Source organism: Scomber japonicus, chromosome 4 (genome assembly GCF_027409825.1).
Source record: "Scomber japonicus isolate fScoJap1 chromosome 4, fScoJap1.pri, whole genome shotgun sequence".
Lineage (NCBI taxonomy): Eukaryota > Metazoa > Chordata > Actinopteri > Scombriformes > Scombridae > Scomber > Scomber japonicus.
The window spans coordinates 14600575-14617760 of NC_070581.1; the positions used below are offsets into that span (position 1 = coordinate 14600575).

Genomic DNA, 17186 nt, shown 5'->3' on the forward strand with positions numbered 1-17186 from the left:
TAGCCAATTTGTTAGAGAGATAGTCAGTGGTACAGTAGTATCTATAATGTGGATTCCTGGGAATGTAATGTTCATTGGCAATTTTCTGAAGTGGTCCCAGTGATATTTATTGTTAAAGTGTTGGGATGTTTGATTAAAAGAGAATGTATTTTAATTTTAAAAAATGCAAGTATGTTGTATTTTTTATTTCATGTATTTCTATCTGCGGATGTCTGTAAATTATGGTCCATCCTTAATATGTACTATTAGCATGCTATTTTAATACTAGGTATTATCATTATCACCCTGAGGATGTCAGAGAAAATGTTTGCGCTGATTCATTTTGAATGAGCAATGCCTTAGGTCGAAATTCCAACACTGGGCTGACTAATGGTGTAACTTTATCACTCATCAATAAGTCCATCAGTCAGTGATGGCCAGACATTCAGGGTTACAGAGGTGGTCTGTTACCATTCCAGCCAAAAATTAATTCCACTGAGCTAAAAAGGCAGCCACTGCTTGCTGAACTGATAATTAATTTGGCCTGGTGTTATTACAAATAAGCAATAACCATTAAGCCTAATGAGCACAGACTAATATTTCATGATGTGAAACAGTTGTTAAGACTTACATTCTGGCGATACAGCTAGAATAAGATATTCATGATCATTAATGTGTTGGGATTTCTTGTCTTAGAAAGAAACTATAATGCTGGATAAACATTCAATTCTTGTGGGAGAAATTTGTTATTGACATTTTTGATGGACGCTAAGCAGAAAATGCTACAGCTTCACCGTGAGCAACTATAGAAAATCTATCTACAGTTACTTTCTTCAGTCAGAAAGGTCATGCCAATTGGATCAAATTAAATTGCACTAATTTTTGATACTGCCTCTCAACCCTAGTTACAGAACAATGTCCTGACCACATTTGAATCCTTAGAAATTAATTAGCCCTGTTGATAAATGCCCACCGCAAATCCTCACTAAGAGCTCCCACCTTATCTTCTTAACTGCACATGACAGTGTAATGAGATTGAGACAGTCTTTCAAACATAACTGGTTTGAAAGGTGAACTTGAACACTCGTTTCTAAAAGATCCCTTGAAGTCATTCTGGACCTCCCAAAATGATCAAAAATGACCTGTATCGCCTTGGAGGCTGCAAGAATTAAAATACATTAGCCTCTTCTACAGAGCCCATTCCCCTGTGGTGCCGGAGGTATATTCTCCTAACTGATCTGACGACTTCCTTTGTAATGGACTATAACAAAGAGTTATGGATATGAGATGTCACACGGATAAGACCTGCCATTAAACTGTGCAGTAGCCTGTGTAAGGCTTCCTCCTAACCAAAGCTTCAAAGGAACGGTGAAAGATAAAGATGTAAGGGGCATTATCTGTCTGAAATGCTTTTACTTTGTTCCTTTTTTCTCTTAAAGGTTGCCCTGGAGCAATTAAGGTATTGGGGAAATTTGTGGTGTACATAAAAGCTTGAGCAGTACGATATAGTAAATAGGCACTTTACCTCAACCTTATTGGCTGGTGTAAAAGTGAGCTACTGGCTTTAATCTACAAGCTTGGTCTGTTACTCCCTGGTGTAACAAAGAAACTAAAAGGCTGTAATGAAAAACATTATTTTAACCACTTAAGAAGAATTGTATAATTAGCTCAGTTTATTACTAGGAACTTGTAGTACTCACAAGTGCTGCTTATTTCGCTTACTGTGATATATGATTAGCATCTGGAAAACTTGCCGTTTTACAGTAGCAGGATTATAAATGGATTCACATTACATGATGAAGCAATAAATATATTGTCTAGCATAACAATCTTTAACGCAGTGGTTCAATCTAAAGGTAATATTCCTGAGAGCTATTCCATTTTACAATTTCTGGCAGTGGTCAGCAGTGAAATGAAATTAGGGTAAGCACTTTATCGTTAACCTCATAGGTTGCCGCATAAGTGCACAGCAACCCTTTTATGAGCCTATCTTGTTATACATGCCTGGCATATGAGCTGATGTAGGTATCGCCGCTGCATGATTTCATTAACTAATCAGATCCTGCCTTGTTCTTAGTTGATTTGTTCTCCTCTGCTCCAGATCCTTGAAAACATTATCCCTGGAAGATTAGAAGGAATTATGGGTATTTTAGTTGAGCCAGTGGGATGGATTAGTGTTGTGCCACTGCTGTAATAGCATTGGTAGCAGCCCCATTTCGATATGGAGGAGAGTAAATGCTAACGAGCCAGGAACAGGGGAATAGGTTTGCGAGAGATGCTGCAATAATGTCAAAACCTAACATCTTGTATGCAGCTCACCCACTTCAGGGCAAGGCAGTAGAGTCAAATCTCAAATGGGAAATCTTGCGTTTATGAGCACAACTGATATTGCACATTGCAATATGGATGCATTTTCCCTTCAATACTTAAGAGGATGATAAATCTGCAATCTGGGTCGGACATTTAGCAGCCGTTTGCAACACATAATCTTGGTGCTGATTCTGCTGCCCCCCCCCCCTCAAATAAAACATCTCACTCCTGTTACCATGATGTCCCTGCCTGGCATTAGTAACAATCAGATTGCACCTTCAGTTTCCCCAACATAGTGTCTGACTAGGGGAGGTGAGACATGACTAAACCCGCTGAACCCCCACTGTGGTGAAGATGGATATCCCAGAGGTTGTGTGTGGAAAAGCTGCTGAGCTAGTTGAACAATTAATCCAATATCAAATGAGAAATCTGGACCCCCACTATGTCACCACATGTGCTAGCAGGTGTGCTTTCCCTCCTGCTGATACATTCCTGCACAAATAAAGATATTATCAGAATGGGGAAATGCATCATGACTGATTTGTGTAGACTACACTGTGTTTTATACAATGACAGATTATGAAAGCACACCTGAGCAAAACACACCCTGTTTGTTGAGTAACTGTCCTTACTGCTTTCCTGGGCCATAATTAAAATAATCAGTGCATTTTGTTCCTCTGACCTTAACTGTGGGATTAATGTTTTTTGAAAATGTAACGTGACATGTATATTTTTACTGTTTTTTGCAAGTAACTCACATTTGAAACACATAAAGCATATGTCTACTCTAACAGTGATCACTGATATGAAAGCCATGCAGTTTAAAAGCTGACTACCACCATCTCTCAGACTGCTGCCACGTGAGAAGAAACAGTATGAATCCTAATCAATGACTGACTGCTCACCCTACAGACACTTTGGCCCAGCATTACGTCTTCAGCAGGAGAATTGGTTTTTCTTGTCTGATTAACATTTGGTTTTCCTTTTTCTTTTCCTCTACAGCACACAGAGGTATTTCATTGATCTGTACTTAACCTGATTTCTAATAAAACAAGGTGTCCAGCTAGTTCCCCTGGTGTCACCACCACTATCGCATAAGTATGTTGTTCAGTGGCTAGCCATTGATCAGTCCATTTGGGGATTCTGCCATCTGTCTCTCTGGTAGCCTGGATCATCGTCTGCCTTGTGGTCTAATGACCCTCCAGGCCTTACATGCTGCTAATGAGCTGATGGATCAGCACATTGATCCAAGTGCAGCAGTCTAGGAATGGCCAATTACCTTAAGTAAACAGTGCAGAAACCAGCTCTGAGCATGGCCAGGAGAGCAAAGTAGAAAAGAGTTTGCGGAAGAAATGTAGATAGCAGGGGGGAAAGTGTTGGAGTGCAGAACGTGTTGTGCAATTCAAATTATATTGTGTCGTACTGTGGTTCTTTTCTTTGCAGTTTGTCACCATGAATACAAAGGGTTTTTTTTGTTTTTTTTTAAAAAAGAGCAAGTCGATGAAATACCATTCTGCAAGTAAAACAGTCAAACTAAACAATTGTGATCCCCCACACACACAACTCACTTATTGCTCTAAAGAAAGAAACACGGTACCTGTGGCTCTCTCTCAAGGCTTCCTTTCCCTTCCTCCATGAAATAACACCCCGAGGAGACATCCTGGGCTTACATTCGATTAGGACGTCGCCACTCTGTCGAGCCAGAGTTTGGGCCTTCAACAAGTTCTGGGAGAAGTCTGGCGCGATGGCTGATAGAGAGAGTGTAAAGAGAGGGATGTAAGTACTGTGAGGGAGACAGGAGAAGAAGAAAGAGAACGTAGGTTTTATTTACTGTCAGAGAAAGAGACAAGGGAGCAAAGGGAAAAGAGCTATTGAAGAAATGTGAGTAGAGGAGCATTCTTAAAACATGCAGGTCACTCCATCCATTAGATAGATCAGCTCTCACATCCTTTCCTTTTTACACACATATTGTTTGCACACAGGCAGACAGACAGACTCACATGCACACATAAATGTGGGGAAACAGACACGGCACATCATTTTCAGGAATACATTTTATTTGAAAGAAGAGTGGTTTTCCAATTCCATGCATTTTCCTTAAAAGGACATTATGCATGAAGAACGAAGCCGTGGGGCTCCAAAGCAAAAATGAGAGAATGTAAAACGAGAGTGAAGCTTTGTTGCTGCTCCTTTAGGCCTTAATTACTAAGGCGCCGTCGTCGGGAGCTGTTTTGTATGCGCACAGACTCAGCAGAAAGCTCTTCAAAGTGAACACACAGCCTGGCGCCAGTGACATGGCTGAGCAACTGCCAATGCATGACAGTGCATGCGAGTACACAACGATACATTCATACACACATTGCACCTCACAATTATTTCTTGACAAGTGTGAAATGCCAGCGTTTTTTTTCATCAAGGCAACAGATATTTATCTGGTCTTCTCACAGAAAGTGGGTATATTTACATGAACTTCTATGTTGACTTGGAGGAGTTACAGTTTCAATATAGTGTTTTTATCCTCACGCCCCTGTTTTTTATGTTGTTAGCCTAAACGACATGCCCAAGTTGTGAGCAGCACAGATCCCACATAGTTTGAGACTCAGAGATGTGTCTGGTATCATTGGAAAGGAAACACTCTCAGGATTCTTGTAGAAGTGTCTGTGTGATTCTGTGACTTACTGACAAAGAGTGGCAGAGGTTACAATGATGGGGTTGTTTACTCGCCCATAGGTTTGCCTTTACAATGACATGTGTACAGACATTCAGGGACATCTCAGCGGGATATAGACACAGTGAGGCCACAGCCACAGGTCTTGGCTTCATGCAGTCCAAATTTGGAGTCAAAAGACCAAAAGATGAATTTTTCAGAATTATTTTTCAACAGGTATGTCCATGCGTTTTCCTCAGGTCCTTTTTGGAGACTCCAAATGGACACTTGGTTACCAAAGCTGTATAACCGCAATCAAACACCTATAACTTCACATCCCCTTTGCCTACAATCAAAATCTTGGTCTCTAATGAAAGCTGACGCCATATTATTATTATTATTATTATTATTATTATTATTATTATTATTATTAATATTATTATTATTATTATTATTATTACATATAACCATATTTTTTTGTTTGGCCATATCTATCTATCTATCTATCTATCTATCTATCTATCTATCTGTTTATTTTGGTATAAGTCATATGTTAAGTCGAAGAAGAACCAACCGTGTACCAAAATGCCGTGTGCGTAATGATATATGGTTCAACTCTTTTACGCACCGGGCGCACGCCGGTTACGCTTGGAGTTTGTTTATGGACAGCCAAACTTCATAGCTTAGTGTCATACACCTTCGGAAACCTCTGACTTGTTGGTTGATTAATTAATTAACTAATTAATTAATTAATTGATTGGTTGGTTGATTATTTAATCAATGGATTAAACTTATTTATATATATATATATATATATATATATATATATTTTAGTTATCTTTTTAACTTTTTAATTTTTAATTTCTTATTTTTCTTAACTCCTCCTTTCCTCCCCGATATTCACCATTTTACATACAGACACACACAAGCAACACCCAAACATAGCATGTTACAAAAAGCCCCTTCCCATAACCCGATCATGACCACTTTCTACTCATTCACAAACAACTGAGTCCCGTCCTGTCAGTTTTGTCATCGTCCTGTCCCACTGTCTGTCTGTCTTTGTCTGTCTGTCTGTCTCTCTGTCTCACCTGTCTATCTGTCACCTAGTTGCGTTTCATGTGTTTGATGTTTCACCTCACGTGGTGCTATGACTCCAGGGTCACATGTATGGCTGCGGTAGGACAAATTGTATTTTGTAAAATGTATTGCCTCATTAAGAATAAAGTTGTCCTCCGAAGAGGGGGGGTGGTGGTGGGGAAAAAAAAAAAAGGAAACCTCTGACTATTGGCTAAAAGGTTATCAACTTCATTTCACCGAATATTTTCATAGGCTGGAACAGCAGTCAATCAAAGCCATGTCGTCTTTGTTGTCGGTCACATGTCCTCATTGGCTTTGGAGTACTGCCTCATCCTAAACACCGATTGGCTTGTGTGTGGTGTCGTCAGAAGCAGAAGAGGCTCACGGTCGTAAACATCTAGTCACGTGTACTCTGAGATGGACGTGCAGGTCAGGAAATGACGTAAACGGACTGTATATAGTTTGTTATTTGTGTTATTACGTTACGTGTTGGACTAAATACATGGACATATTGAGGAAAGTATTTCGGTTTTATGGAAACGGATTTCATATTTCACAAGAATGGATACTTGGCGAGCTGTACAGAAAGTCCTGAGTCATAAGATGATCGTTGTGGATAAAGGGAAGACTTTGAAGGTATGTAGGCATTATAGCTTTTCTTACTTAGCTCAGGGGCTAGCCGAGTTAATCGCTAATACTATTACGGCTGTGAGCAACCATATAAGTCGTGAGTGGTCTTGAATGAATCAGGACAATCTAAGCTTTCCAACGATGTACGGCATGAATATATATGTTTAAGGGTTGGTGTTTAAAACATCCAGAAGAACTTGTGGCTACCTCCTAACATCCGTCGGAACAGCGTGCGTTAAGAGGTTAAGTGAATGTACTAAGGTACTACAAGAATTAAACAGATCCTCTGGTACGGAGGGAGACCACATAATATAAGTGAGAAATGACGAGCATTCATGAAGTGTTCACAACTGCATGATGAACAGTAAATTAAGATATGATGGTGGTACATAAATGATGGAAAAGTGTATCAATCTAACACTAATAAACTATCATCTATTGCTATCTATATAAAGTGGAGATGTGGCACATCATCAGAAATGGCACTGGGCATTTTTCATAGTTTTCTGACATCTTATTGAAATGGGGTTCTTAAGCACACTACGTACATAATAAGGAAAAGAGATGGGGTTGCAAATAGGATCTCGTAGTGTATGTCTATAATTGTTTGTATTATATAACTAGCTGATTACTTTTTGGTCTCCATACCTACAGTACAGTCATCTGAACCTTCTCAGGGGCTCTCAGAGTTATGCAGTTTCAACCCTGTTACATGCAGTTACTTTGTGCTGAGCTGCCAATCAGAATTATAAATGTTTCTAAACACAAATGCTGAGCAAAGCTGCTGTGTCAGAGCATGAAGTGGATTTGGCAGCCTTCTAACACTTTGTTTTACTAATGCCATTGTGTCAAACTGCAACAGCAAAGAGCTGTGAGTGCTTATACAAGGATATAAAGTTTAGCAAGATACAAAGAAGTGAATGACTAAATGTGCGAAGATTGTATTGTATGTTGGCAGGTACTCATAGCAGCCAAGCCTTTAAGATTAGGAAAAAAGGATTACATTTTAATACTGAGTACTAGGGGAAAGATGGTCAGGAGATTATTTCATTCAATTAAATAGAATTAAATAGATTAACATTTAAATATCAAAGTGTTTCTCTCATCTCCTGTTGTTTTCAGTGCACACAGCTTCTAATCTCCAAGCAGTCATTTCACCTTTTCCAGCTGATCTGCATCCACTGAGGTTACTTGATTTTGATAGCAGGACAAACTACCGGCAAAAAAAAAAAAAGTGCACAGGAATGTTCTTGACCTCAACACATAGGCAAGAATAGAAAGAAATGTTGTTTTGAATGTGCCTATAGCTTTAATTTAAATGAATGGGGAAGGTTGAGTTTATCCCTCAGATCTACTGCTCAGCCTTTTTGCAAAATGTTTTTCATATACAAACAAAACAGAAATAGAGCAATATTAAAAAAAAGAACATTAGGGGATTTAAAAAAATGATATTTGTGATCCAATTGGCAAAACTGCAGACGGACATGCGTAGCAAATGTTCTGCCAATAAGACTGTGGGTGTCAGAGATGTGACCTCAAATGTGGACCTTTAATTATAGCACCACTATCAATCTGACTGGTATTGTATTTATTTTGGCAGCGTTTGCACATGTATCAGCATGCCAAATCTGAGTTTCTATCATGAACCATGTAACAATGATTGGGGAGATGGCATGGGAGCAATTCCACTGAAGGTATTAAGAGGAATCAGCAAAATGATCTTACCTATGACTCGGAGCTCAGCGTTGGTAAAGATTCTGCCGTGCTTGTTCTCTGCGACACACTGGTACATGCCGATGTCAGCCAGATTTAAGCTACTGATCGTCAGCACTCCATTATTCACCTGAACTCTGTCCTGCTAAGGAGACACGCATACACAAACACACACACATACACACACACACACATGCAAATACACACATTTAACACCATGTGGTTCAAGATGGAAGCTGTTGTACTAACCTGAAAACAAACTAAACACGTTTAGACAAGATGAACAGTCAGCAGCAAGTGTTCAAGTGGTTGCCTCTGGTATAAAAATGTACTCCAATAAAGCCTAAGGTTTACATGCAGTCAGGATTTATATTTGTGCTGAATATAGTGCTATCAAAATCATATTTCCAATCCTTTACATAATTTTGTGTCTGTGCCACTGCTTGAAGCTGCATTCATAGATTTATTGGCCACTTAAGATATAAGAACTTGAAGTTGAAAATTACACATCCGTTATACGCCTGATAATGAGTTAGCAAACAATCACCTATTTGTACAAACTTAAAAAACAACAGTTGCACTGATTGTGTTTCTAGCGACCCAAGATTAATATGAACTGTTTTTATTCACTTTTTCATTTCCACCAGTACCTTGGTTTCTTCATCAGTTCGAGTCATTAACTTGGTCAGTCTGCTGGTGGTGAGGAGATAGTTTACAGAGCTTATTATGGTGGATAATTATCTGTCTTTCACATTGCACACAGTCATTTGATCTATTGTGATCAAGCAAAAATGAAACGGGGGATTCAGGTGCATGCAACCAAAGTCAAAATTTCAAAGCATAAAAAAAACATTAGCACATCCAAATATGTTATTATTCCTTGTATTTAGTTTGTTTCATCAAACTTGAGCACAGGGGAGACATGCAGAGATGTATCCCTTGTTCAATGTGCAATATTTATCCACTGTGAACATAAAAACATATTGATTAGAGGAGCTTAAGCATCAAACTTCATTTTGATGAACCTCTGTTGATTAAGAAACCTTAAATCCATAGAGCATTGATCCAAATAGCATGATAACAAGTTATGGTAATGGACTTAGATTTTCTTGAGACATTAGAGAAAATAGGGTTACTAGACTCTGGGTTTCTCAAATGTTATCTCAATAAAGTTTTACTGATGTCACACAGGTTGACTTGTGTCACGCTTCCCCTGCTGTAAAAAAACACTCAAGCAATACAACAAAATTACTACAATCATACTTCGTTAGGACATCTGTCTATATCTGACACCTACTGCAGAATGTCTTTATACTGTTTGTACATGGTTTAATATAAACGTTACATGAACCATTTGCATTATTGCGCTGTTGCTTTATATGGGTCAATGAATGAGTTACATAAAGTAATAAAATGTCACTGCTAATTCAATTACTTCTCAGGTATTACATCAGCCTTTCAAGCTTTTTATATCTATCTCGTTTGAAGCAGCATTTGGTTAATTTACATAAATTTTGACTAAACTGAGATGGAAAAAGATAAACACACACACACACACACACACACACACACACACACACACACACACACACACACACACACACAAACTAAATGCTAAATGGTTAGACATTTGAAGTCAACAACTATTATACATTAGCAAAAACATCACTTCTTGTTGATCGCAAACTCTGGATGTTTTGTGTTTTACTACTGACCTTTCACTTTAAGAAATGTGTAAGATCTATTTTTATAGAAATCCTATACACAGTCCAATTAGTGCTATGACAGTATTATATGCTAGGTGTTAATATGAGAATACTGGACTAAAACCGCTTTGAGGTGGGTAATTAGGGCTATATATGGACATATTAAGTACTACGATGCCAAGTGTGTTCATTCTGATATATGGCCTGATCTAATTCAAGCTTTAGCCACACATTTTCTCTCCTCAGAGGAGTTGATAATTGAAACACTGCTAATTTTCTGTAGTCTTAATAGTCCCGTGGTGACTTGATGTAACCTCCCTCTGCTTAACATAGCACTGGCCACATTATCAAATGGTGGTTGAAATCAAACCTCAGAAGAATTACTCAGGAATAAGCTATAGCACACGGGGTATTTTGTTCTCCACCAAGTACCATAGAGACTTAGATGACAGAGAAAAAGTGCTAGATGTATGAAGCTTTTTGTTTAAAAATAGATACATACAATTTTAAAAATGCCTACACAGAGTACACATAGTAATAGCAAAACAGGCTTCTCTTCCCCCTACTCCTTTTGGCCTTTACAAGGGATGGCACTGCTTTCTGCTCCCTTTTTATAGTTGTGTCAATTTAAGTGTGGCAGCACTCATTGTTCTTGCCCTTGATCTTTCCCACTGAGTGTAGCTGGACCTTTTAATGTCACTGACAAAGTAGTCCAGAGGGTCCTGCCGCCAGTCTGTCTGTCGTCTGGAATCATTACAACACTGCCACTTGAAAAGACAGGGACTGTCCCTTAACATCAGTCAGGGACATGGCTGAGGATCTTCAAACAGGGCTATTCCTGAGGTCCAGTCACACGATGGACACATGGCTGACCTGGCGCTAATGCCACCACCAGAGGGGGTCCTGGGTGAGGATGGATGCAGCATTTTCCAAGTGGAATACAACAGGACCCTGGGTTTTTGGCTGGGAATGGAGGCTTACATGTGTGTTCAAGGGAAAAAAGGATGATAGAGAGAGAGAAAGAGCAAGGAAACGAAAGAGAGTGATGGAGAGAGCCATAGAGACGTTGAATAGATGATAGATGGTCCTTTTTAGGTTACACAGTGCAAGGGCCCCGGGGGATGAAAAAGATGAAAGAGATCTGTGTAAGTGCATGGGTTGGTGCCACACTGCGCTATTCTGTACCCACTACCCTGCTGAAAAACCCTCAGAGACTCAGTGGTGGCTCTATCACAATCTCTTTAGCACTGGAGACAAATGGTGGCATTCGTCTGCTTCATGGCCATCATTAATTATGCTTGACTCTACTCTGATACCAGCGTTGTTCCAAGTTGAGCTCTTAAATGGCAAATCATGGATACTCAGTTTGGTGATGTAATTATCCCATTCCTGATTGCAGAAGTGCACTGAATGTGTGCTAAAACACTCCTCAGAGGGCATGTCCCTGGCTTTGGAGGTCGGATGTAGGAAAAAAACACACACTCATATATGTAACTAAAGGGGGAGCTGGTGGTAGAGTTGAAAAATACAAGTGTGAGTGGGTCCTTGTTTCACTGGGGTGACATTTTGAAGTGACAGCCCTCCTCTGCGCCATTTAATTCCATTGGAGGGGCCACAAAATTAGATGGAAAGAGAGAAGAGGGAAAAGTGGGAGAAAAAAAAAAGCTTGAAAGAGACCATAAGAAAGAGAAAGAGAGCACAAGAGATACTGAGATAAAGAGAGCGAGAGAGCGAAAGGAAGACTGATCCACTCTAATGAGGAATAACAAATGGCCCCCTTGGCCTTCCTCTTCTTCTCCGTCTCTCTCTACATCGCTGACCTTTGGGTTTGGAAATTGATTTACTGTTGCCGCTGTTGACGGTGGCATTTTGAAAATGGTAAAACCCCACATCATTAATATAGCCACATGTACAGAGAATATGTTACCTTGGCCAACTGCCAAAGGATTTTTTACAATGTTATTTACAAATCAATACTGGGGATGCGCAGGTGGAGTGATAAGGGTTCTCTCTGGTTAAGGATGTGTGGCAAAGAGAGGAACTGACCTTTTGTACGCCCTTCAAAAATAACAAAATAGACAGCCACTAATGACAGAGGGATGAAATGTCCATGACAGTAATTCCTATTCATACAGATTAAATTTTTGGATTTGTGGATAACTACTTCTGTGTCATAATGGCGAGCCATTTAGAGTGCTACTGTTTAATCATCTTCCGTGCGAGTGCATTGTGATTCAGCTTTCTAATTAAAGTGCCCCAGATTTTGAATATTATCTTAGCTCTCAATTCAAGTTACAGAAAATTATACCCACCTGCCCCCTCTACAGACATGTCCAACAAAACAGCAACAGTTTGGTTTTGGTCTCATTACCCAATCCAAACACTGACACTATCAGTGACTGTGATTCACTGGAGTCCTACTTTTTAGGCAGAAAGCACACTCGCTCTAACTGCACAATAACACAAAACGAGGCAAATTGCCTAAATGTTAAATGTATTTTGGATGATAAGGCATATTTTCACCTTCCCCAGAGAGAGGAGACTTAATGATAAAATTGAGAGTAGGAGATAGGAGAGATTGAGCACTAAATTGTCAACAGTCCCTTGTTGATGACAGGCTGAAAATGGCATCACTTTGGCTTCCTTGCAAAACACAAACACCCTCCCCCAACACATACACACACACACACACACACACACTCTTTTGAAGCCAAATTTAGTCCCTAGCAAATACAGCCATTTCAAAGTAACATGTTCTTGCCAAATACAAGCCTATGAGTTGGAGCAATTTTACTTCTCAGCAAAATGAATGCAATAAAGTGTGAAGTAACACAGTGCACACTTAAGGCAATCTTATCATTATTCATCTTACACATTCATTGTGCTCATTTCCACCATTTAACCAGCTTAGGGGCTGTTTTAATGAAAAAGAATATTGACCCTCTCCTAACAATAACGATATGATTTAATACCAGCCAGTTACACAGAGCCTTCAGAAATCGAATGTGTTTGTTGTCAGAAGAGTGTTAAACACTTTCATAAGTGTTGATTAAAGATGATATTATCATGTTATTAGTAACCAAGCACAGGTTTGTCTAGGGACTAACACAGCAGCTTCTGGCTTAAATGTGAGATGGAACAATGAAGCAGTAAATAGTGTATTACATTTCTACAGCTATCTAATGTTAGGGTTGTAGATCAACAAAATACTGCAGTGGGACTGGAACAAATGCCTCAGGGCAGAGTTTTGTAAGCAGGTGATTTCCACAAGAATAATTTGAAGTACTTGTCTAGTTTGGCAATAAAACCAAAATTGTATTACTTACATTCTTCAATATTTGGCACTACAATATGAAAGAACAGTGGATGCTCATCAATGATATTCTAATGACTGGTGGCTGTACCCACTTCATTTTCCCAGATTTGAATTTTATTTTACTTTTTTATTTGTTTCTTTCCATCTTTGTTGTACTTTTGAAGGGGATCGGTGCTGCATTGTGCGGGGAATTGAGCATTCATTCATGTGTCTGTGTTCATGTTTTTGTTTTTCTCATGAAAAGCAATATTTAAAAAAACTGAGGTGAAAAAAAAGAAAAATCTCTTACCTCCATAGGGTCCAAAGGCTCTCCATTCTTCAGCCAGCGGTAAGAGGGCTTGGGCTTAGCACTGGCTTTGCATTCCCACACCAAAGTGTCATCAATGGTCTTCTGAACATCCTGGGGTTTCTCAGTCAAGTGAGGCGCAGCTGTGGGGTCACATATTACATACTGTAAATGAACACTTTAATGCTACTCAAATGCTTGAGCATTAACAGTATACAACACTTTTAGAATAAATCAATGAACCAACCAAGCAGGCAATTAGTTCATTAAAGAAGCATCCAAAGGCACAAATCATAAATCCACTTCCAATTAACCCAAAGCTGACCTCTACTTGAAAAATATATAAATAAAAACAACTGTAGAATCTTAATACAAGGTAGGATCAATAGTTGAAATAGTTGAAACTATCCACTGTAATGTTGAATGCTAAAAGATAGCTATTGGATTTTCTACAGCTAGTTGAAATTAACCATTTGATGCAGATATATTATAAGAATCAGATATAATTGTATTTATGTACATACATGTAGATGTCACAATGCTTATAACAAATAGGTTGTAATTCTTTTTTTGACCTTTTTTTTTGCAGTGCAGTTAATAACACAGATCATATACCTTATTTGTCTTTTGAAATATTTGAAATCCATAGAGAAAATGCCCTTATATTTATGATGGTGGTGCTGCTGTCACATAAATGACTAGCACCTTATCTCTGGTGACAGCATAAGAAGATTTATGGCTCTTGTGAAGCACCCCTATAAATACAGGATGCCCTGTCAGGGTAGAGGGGAGAGAGGTAGTTGAGTCAGTCTTTCCCCCTTCCTGGCTGTGCTACTTTGATAATTTAATAATTATATTATTAATCATAATGTGATTAATTTTTCTATACTGAAACAGCCTTTTATCTTATCGCTCTTAAGGGACATGAGAGTATAGTTTAAGCTAGAGCAGTATCCATGGCTCAGTGTCAAGGACTTTTTTAGCGAGGCAAATGCTCACCCACACAGGGGGACTTAAAGCAAGGGTTTTCTGCACAAAATACAGTCTCTCCTATCACCAGGTCATTATGCTGCTATGAATATTACAAGTGAAACTGTTTAATTCAGGCATGACGTGTGCTGGGGATGTTAGAGGGGGATCAAAGGGGGGAGGGAGGGGGCTGATTGAACAATTGATTGTTGTATCCTGTACGTAACAGTAGGTGTTTAAAAACTATATACAACTTAGACGCCTAAATTATGAAACCATTAGATGGCAGAAAAATGACTGGAAGCATAAAGCCAACACCAGTCTTTTTTCAAAATGAATTAAAGTGTTTTTTCCCCATTATTTTTCTTTGTATTTAATATCTTCAGTCACAGTGCTGCATTAGTTGTCTGAAGTGCATTGGACTTGGAACAAATTCTAACTCAATCAAGTAATATTTAAAAAGCTTCAGCAGCCCCATATGAGAATTGAGATATTTTATTATCAAAAAGTGAGCTCTTTATGTTCCTTTTATGAAACGATAGTGTATAATAAATATAATCGGAAGCGAGCAAGCAGTGCTGAATTGAAAATATATCACTACACGAAAATAAATACTACTTGACACTCTGTTAACGAAATTACAAATGAGACTGTCAGAGATAACATAATAGAAGGGAAGACATGATGCAACCAGCTTCTATACAAAGTCAATACAATCTCCAGTGAGCCCATTCAAATGCACACAACTGCTAAACCATGAATTCATAAACCCCTTGAAATTACAGAAGGACAATTAAGAGGGAAATTGAAAAAGAGGCCACCCCTTATTGTTCCTTTGCCAGCACTGGTAGGATGTTGCAAACACCACATCCTCATATTGATTCTCCTATTCTTCTATAGAGTTGATGGATGTCCCTTGAGCTTCTGTCTATGGGAGTTTAAAATAAGATTACAGATTTTTATCACCTGGCTGCAGGCCAGCCTGCCTTGCTTTGAGAAGAGACTTAAATCTAACAACATGTCTTCCACATGACTACAGCAGAGCAGAGCACAGGTGTAGAGGCCATGCAACACAGTACCACAGTGATATCTATCTTGTTGAAAAGTTAAGACCTTGTTTACAAATGGACCTTAACAACCATACTATTTCCCCTTGTTTCAGGACCTTAAAGCTGTCAAAGCCCAGTCCTGTGATGCTATACTGCTCTATGAATAGGCACTTGTCTTTAAAGTAAGACCTACAGGTACTGTGAGCATTTTGTCTTACCTACAGGTGCTGCAAAAAACTGCATTATCATATCAAAGGCATCCTCCTTCACACGAAAGAAAAATGTGGATTTGATTATTTCAGTCAAGCACATCCCTACAGGGCCTTGTGGGCAGACATCATCAATGCATAAACTGCAAAATAATGGCGAGAGAAACTATAAAAATCCTTCATCAAGGGCCATTAAAAGCTTTCTCAGAATATGGGCCATAAGTCCAGAGTTGGTGAGGGAAAAATCACCTCTCTCTGAAAGGTGGTATAAATCTGTGTGTGCTATGGCCCCATGTTAGCCGCTGGCACAATAAAGAGCTTGTCAGAAATGAACTACTGGTAATAGATTAATTTACTGCCACATTCCACTATATGATACAGTTATATATCGAGTCTAATAAAAGCTACAGATTGCATGACAACAAATAAAACTTTTTGTTAGACTCACACAAAATCTACACTTTTATTCTGCAAGATTTTCAATCATGCTTAGTACTATAAAGAACTATGGAGGGGTTTCAACTGAAAGCTATGAATCAATGGGTAGAAGACAAGAGAACCAAGACAAGAGGTTTGAAGCAGGGTAAGTTTTAGATCAAAGTCAGTGAAACCATCTTCATACTCACCATAGAAAGACAGTTTTCCTTTAACCGAGTTTCTTCCTCTGCTGTTTTCAGCCACACATTCATACATCCCTGCATCCTCCTGCTGGAAGTAAGGAATCTCTAAAACTCCGCTGGCTTTATTTATGTCCACCTTCCTGCCAAAAGTGGCTCCTTCCACTCTTGTCCAGCTGATGGTTGGCACTGGGCTAAAGGCGTGGAAATAAAACACACAGCAATGCCACAAAATGAAAAATACTCCTGAGGAAGGTTTTATCTGGGGCTTAAGCTTAGTCTAAGACATATATATGATAAGAGTGAATACTGAAAAACCCTGTTAAGCATGTCAATCTATAATTAATAAGAAACATTAACTGGTAAGTGTTTCTTCTCTCTGTAGTCACTCTGACCTACAGAACAAGACGAAGTCATTAGAGTGATACATATTTTGCTTACAAAATCACTTCACAGGGTCCCGACACATACAGCTGGGATTGGTACAGTAAACAACTAATGATGTAGTCAAGACTCTGGTACAATAATACACAGTGGGACGTACTTTCCAAGTGCAAAACATTCAAGCTTGACAGTTGAACTCTTAGCGACAGGGACAACTTCAGGGAACTGCACTTCAATCTTTGGCTCGTATTCACCCATCACACCTGCACATGCAAAGAGAAATACAGAAAG

The 17186-nt window shown here is 39.0% G+C and overlaps 1 protein-coding gene across 1 annotated transcript in view; it reads right to left on the reverse strand.

Moving 5' to 3' along the window:
- Nucleotides 1–17186, reverse strand: part of cntn3a.1 (contactin 3a, tandem duplicate 1) — a 70509-nt gene that overhangs the window by 18473 nt on the left and 34850 nt on the right. Inside the window, exons 6-10 of the mRNA XM_053316873.1 lie at nt 17056–17158; nt 16521–16705; nt 13671–13810; nt 8372–8504; nt 3887–4037 (exon numbers count right to left, since the gene is read on the reverse strand). Coding sequence (XP_053172848.1) covers nt 3887–4037; nt 8372–8504; nt 13671–13810; nt 16521–16705; nt 17056–17158 — 712 coding nt within the window. The remainder of the gene's footprint in view (nt 1–3886; nt 4038–8371; nt 8505–13670; nt 13811–16520; nt 16706–17055; nt 17159–17186) is intronic.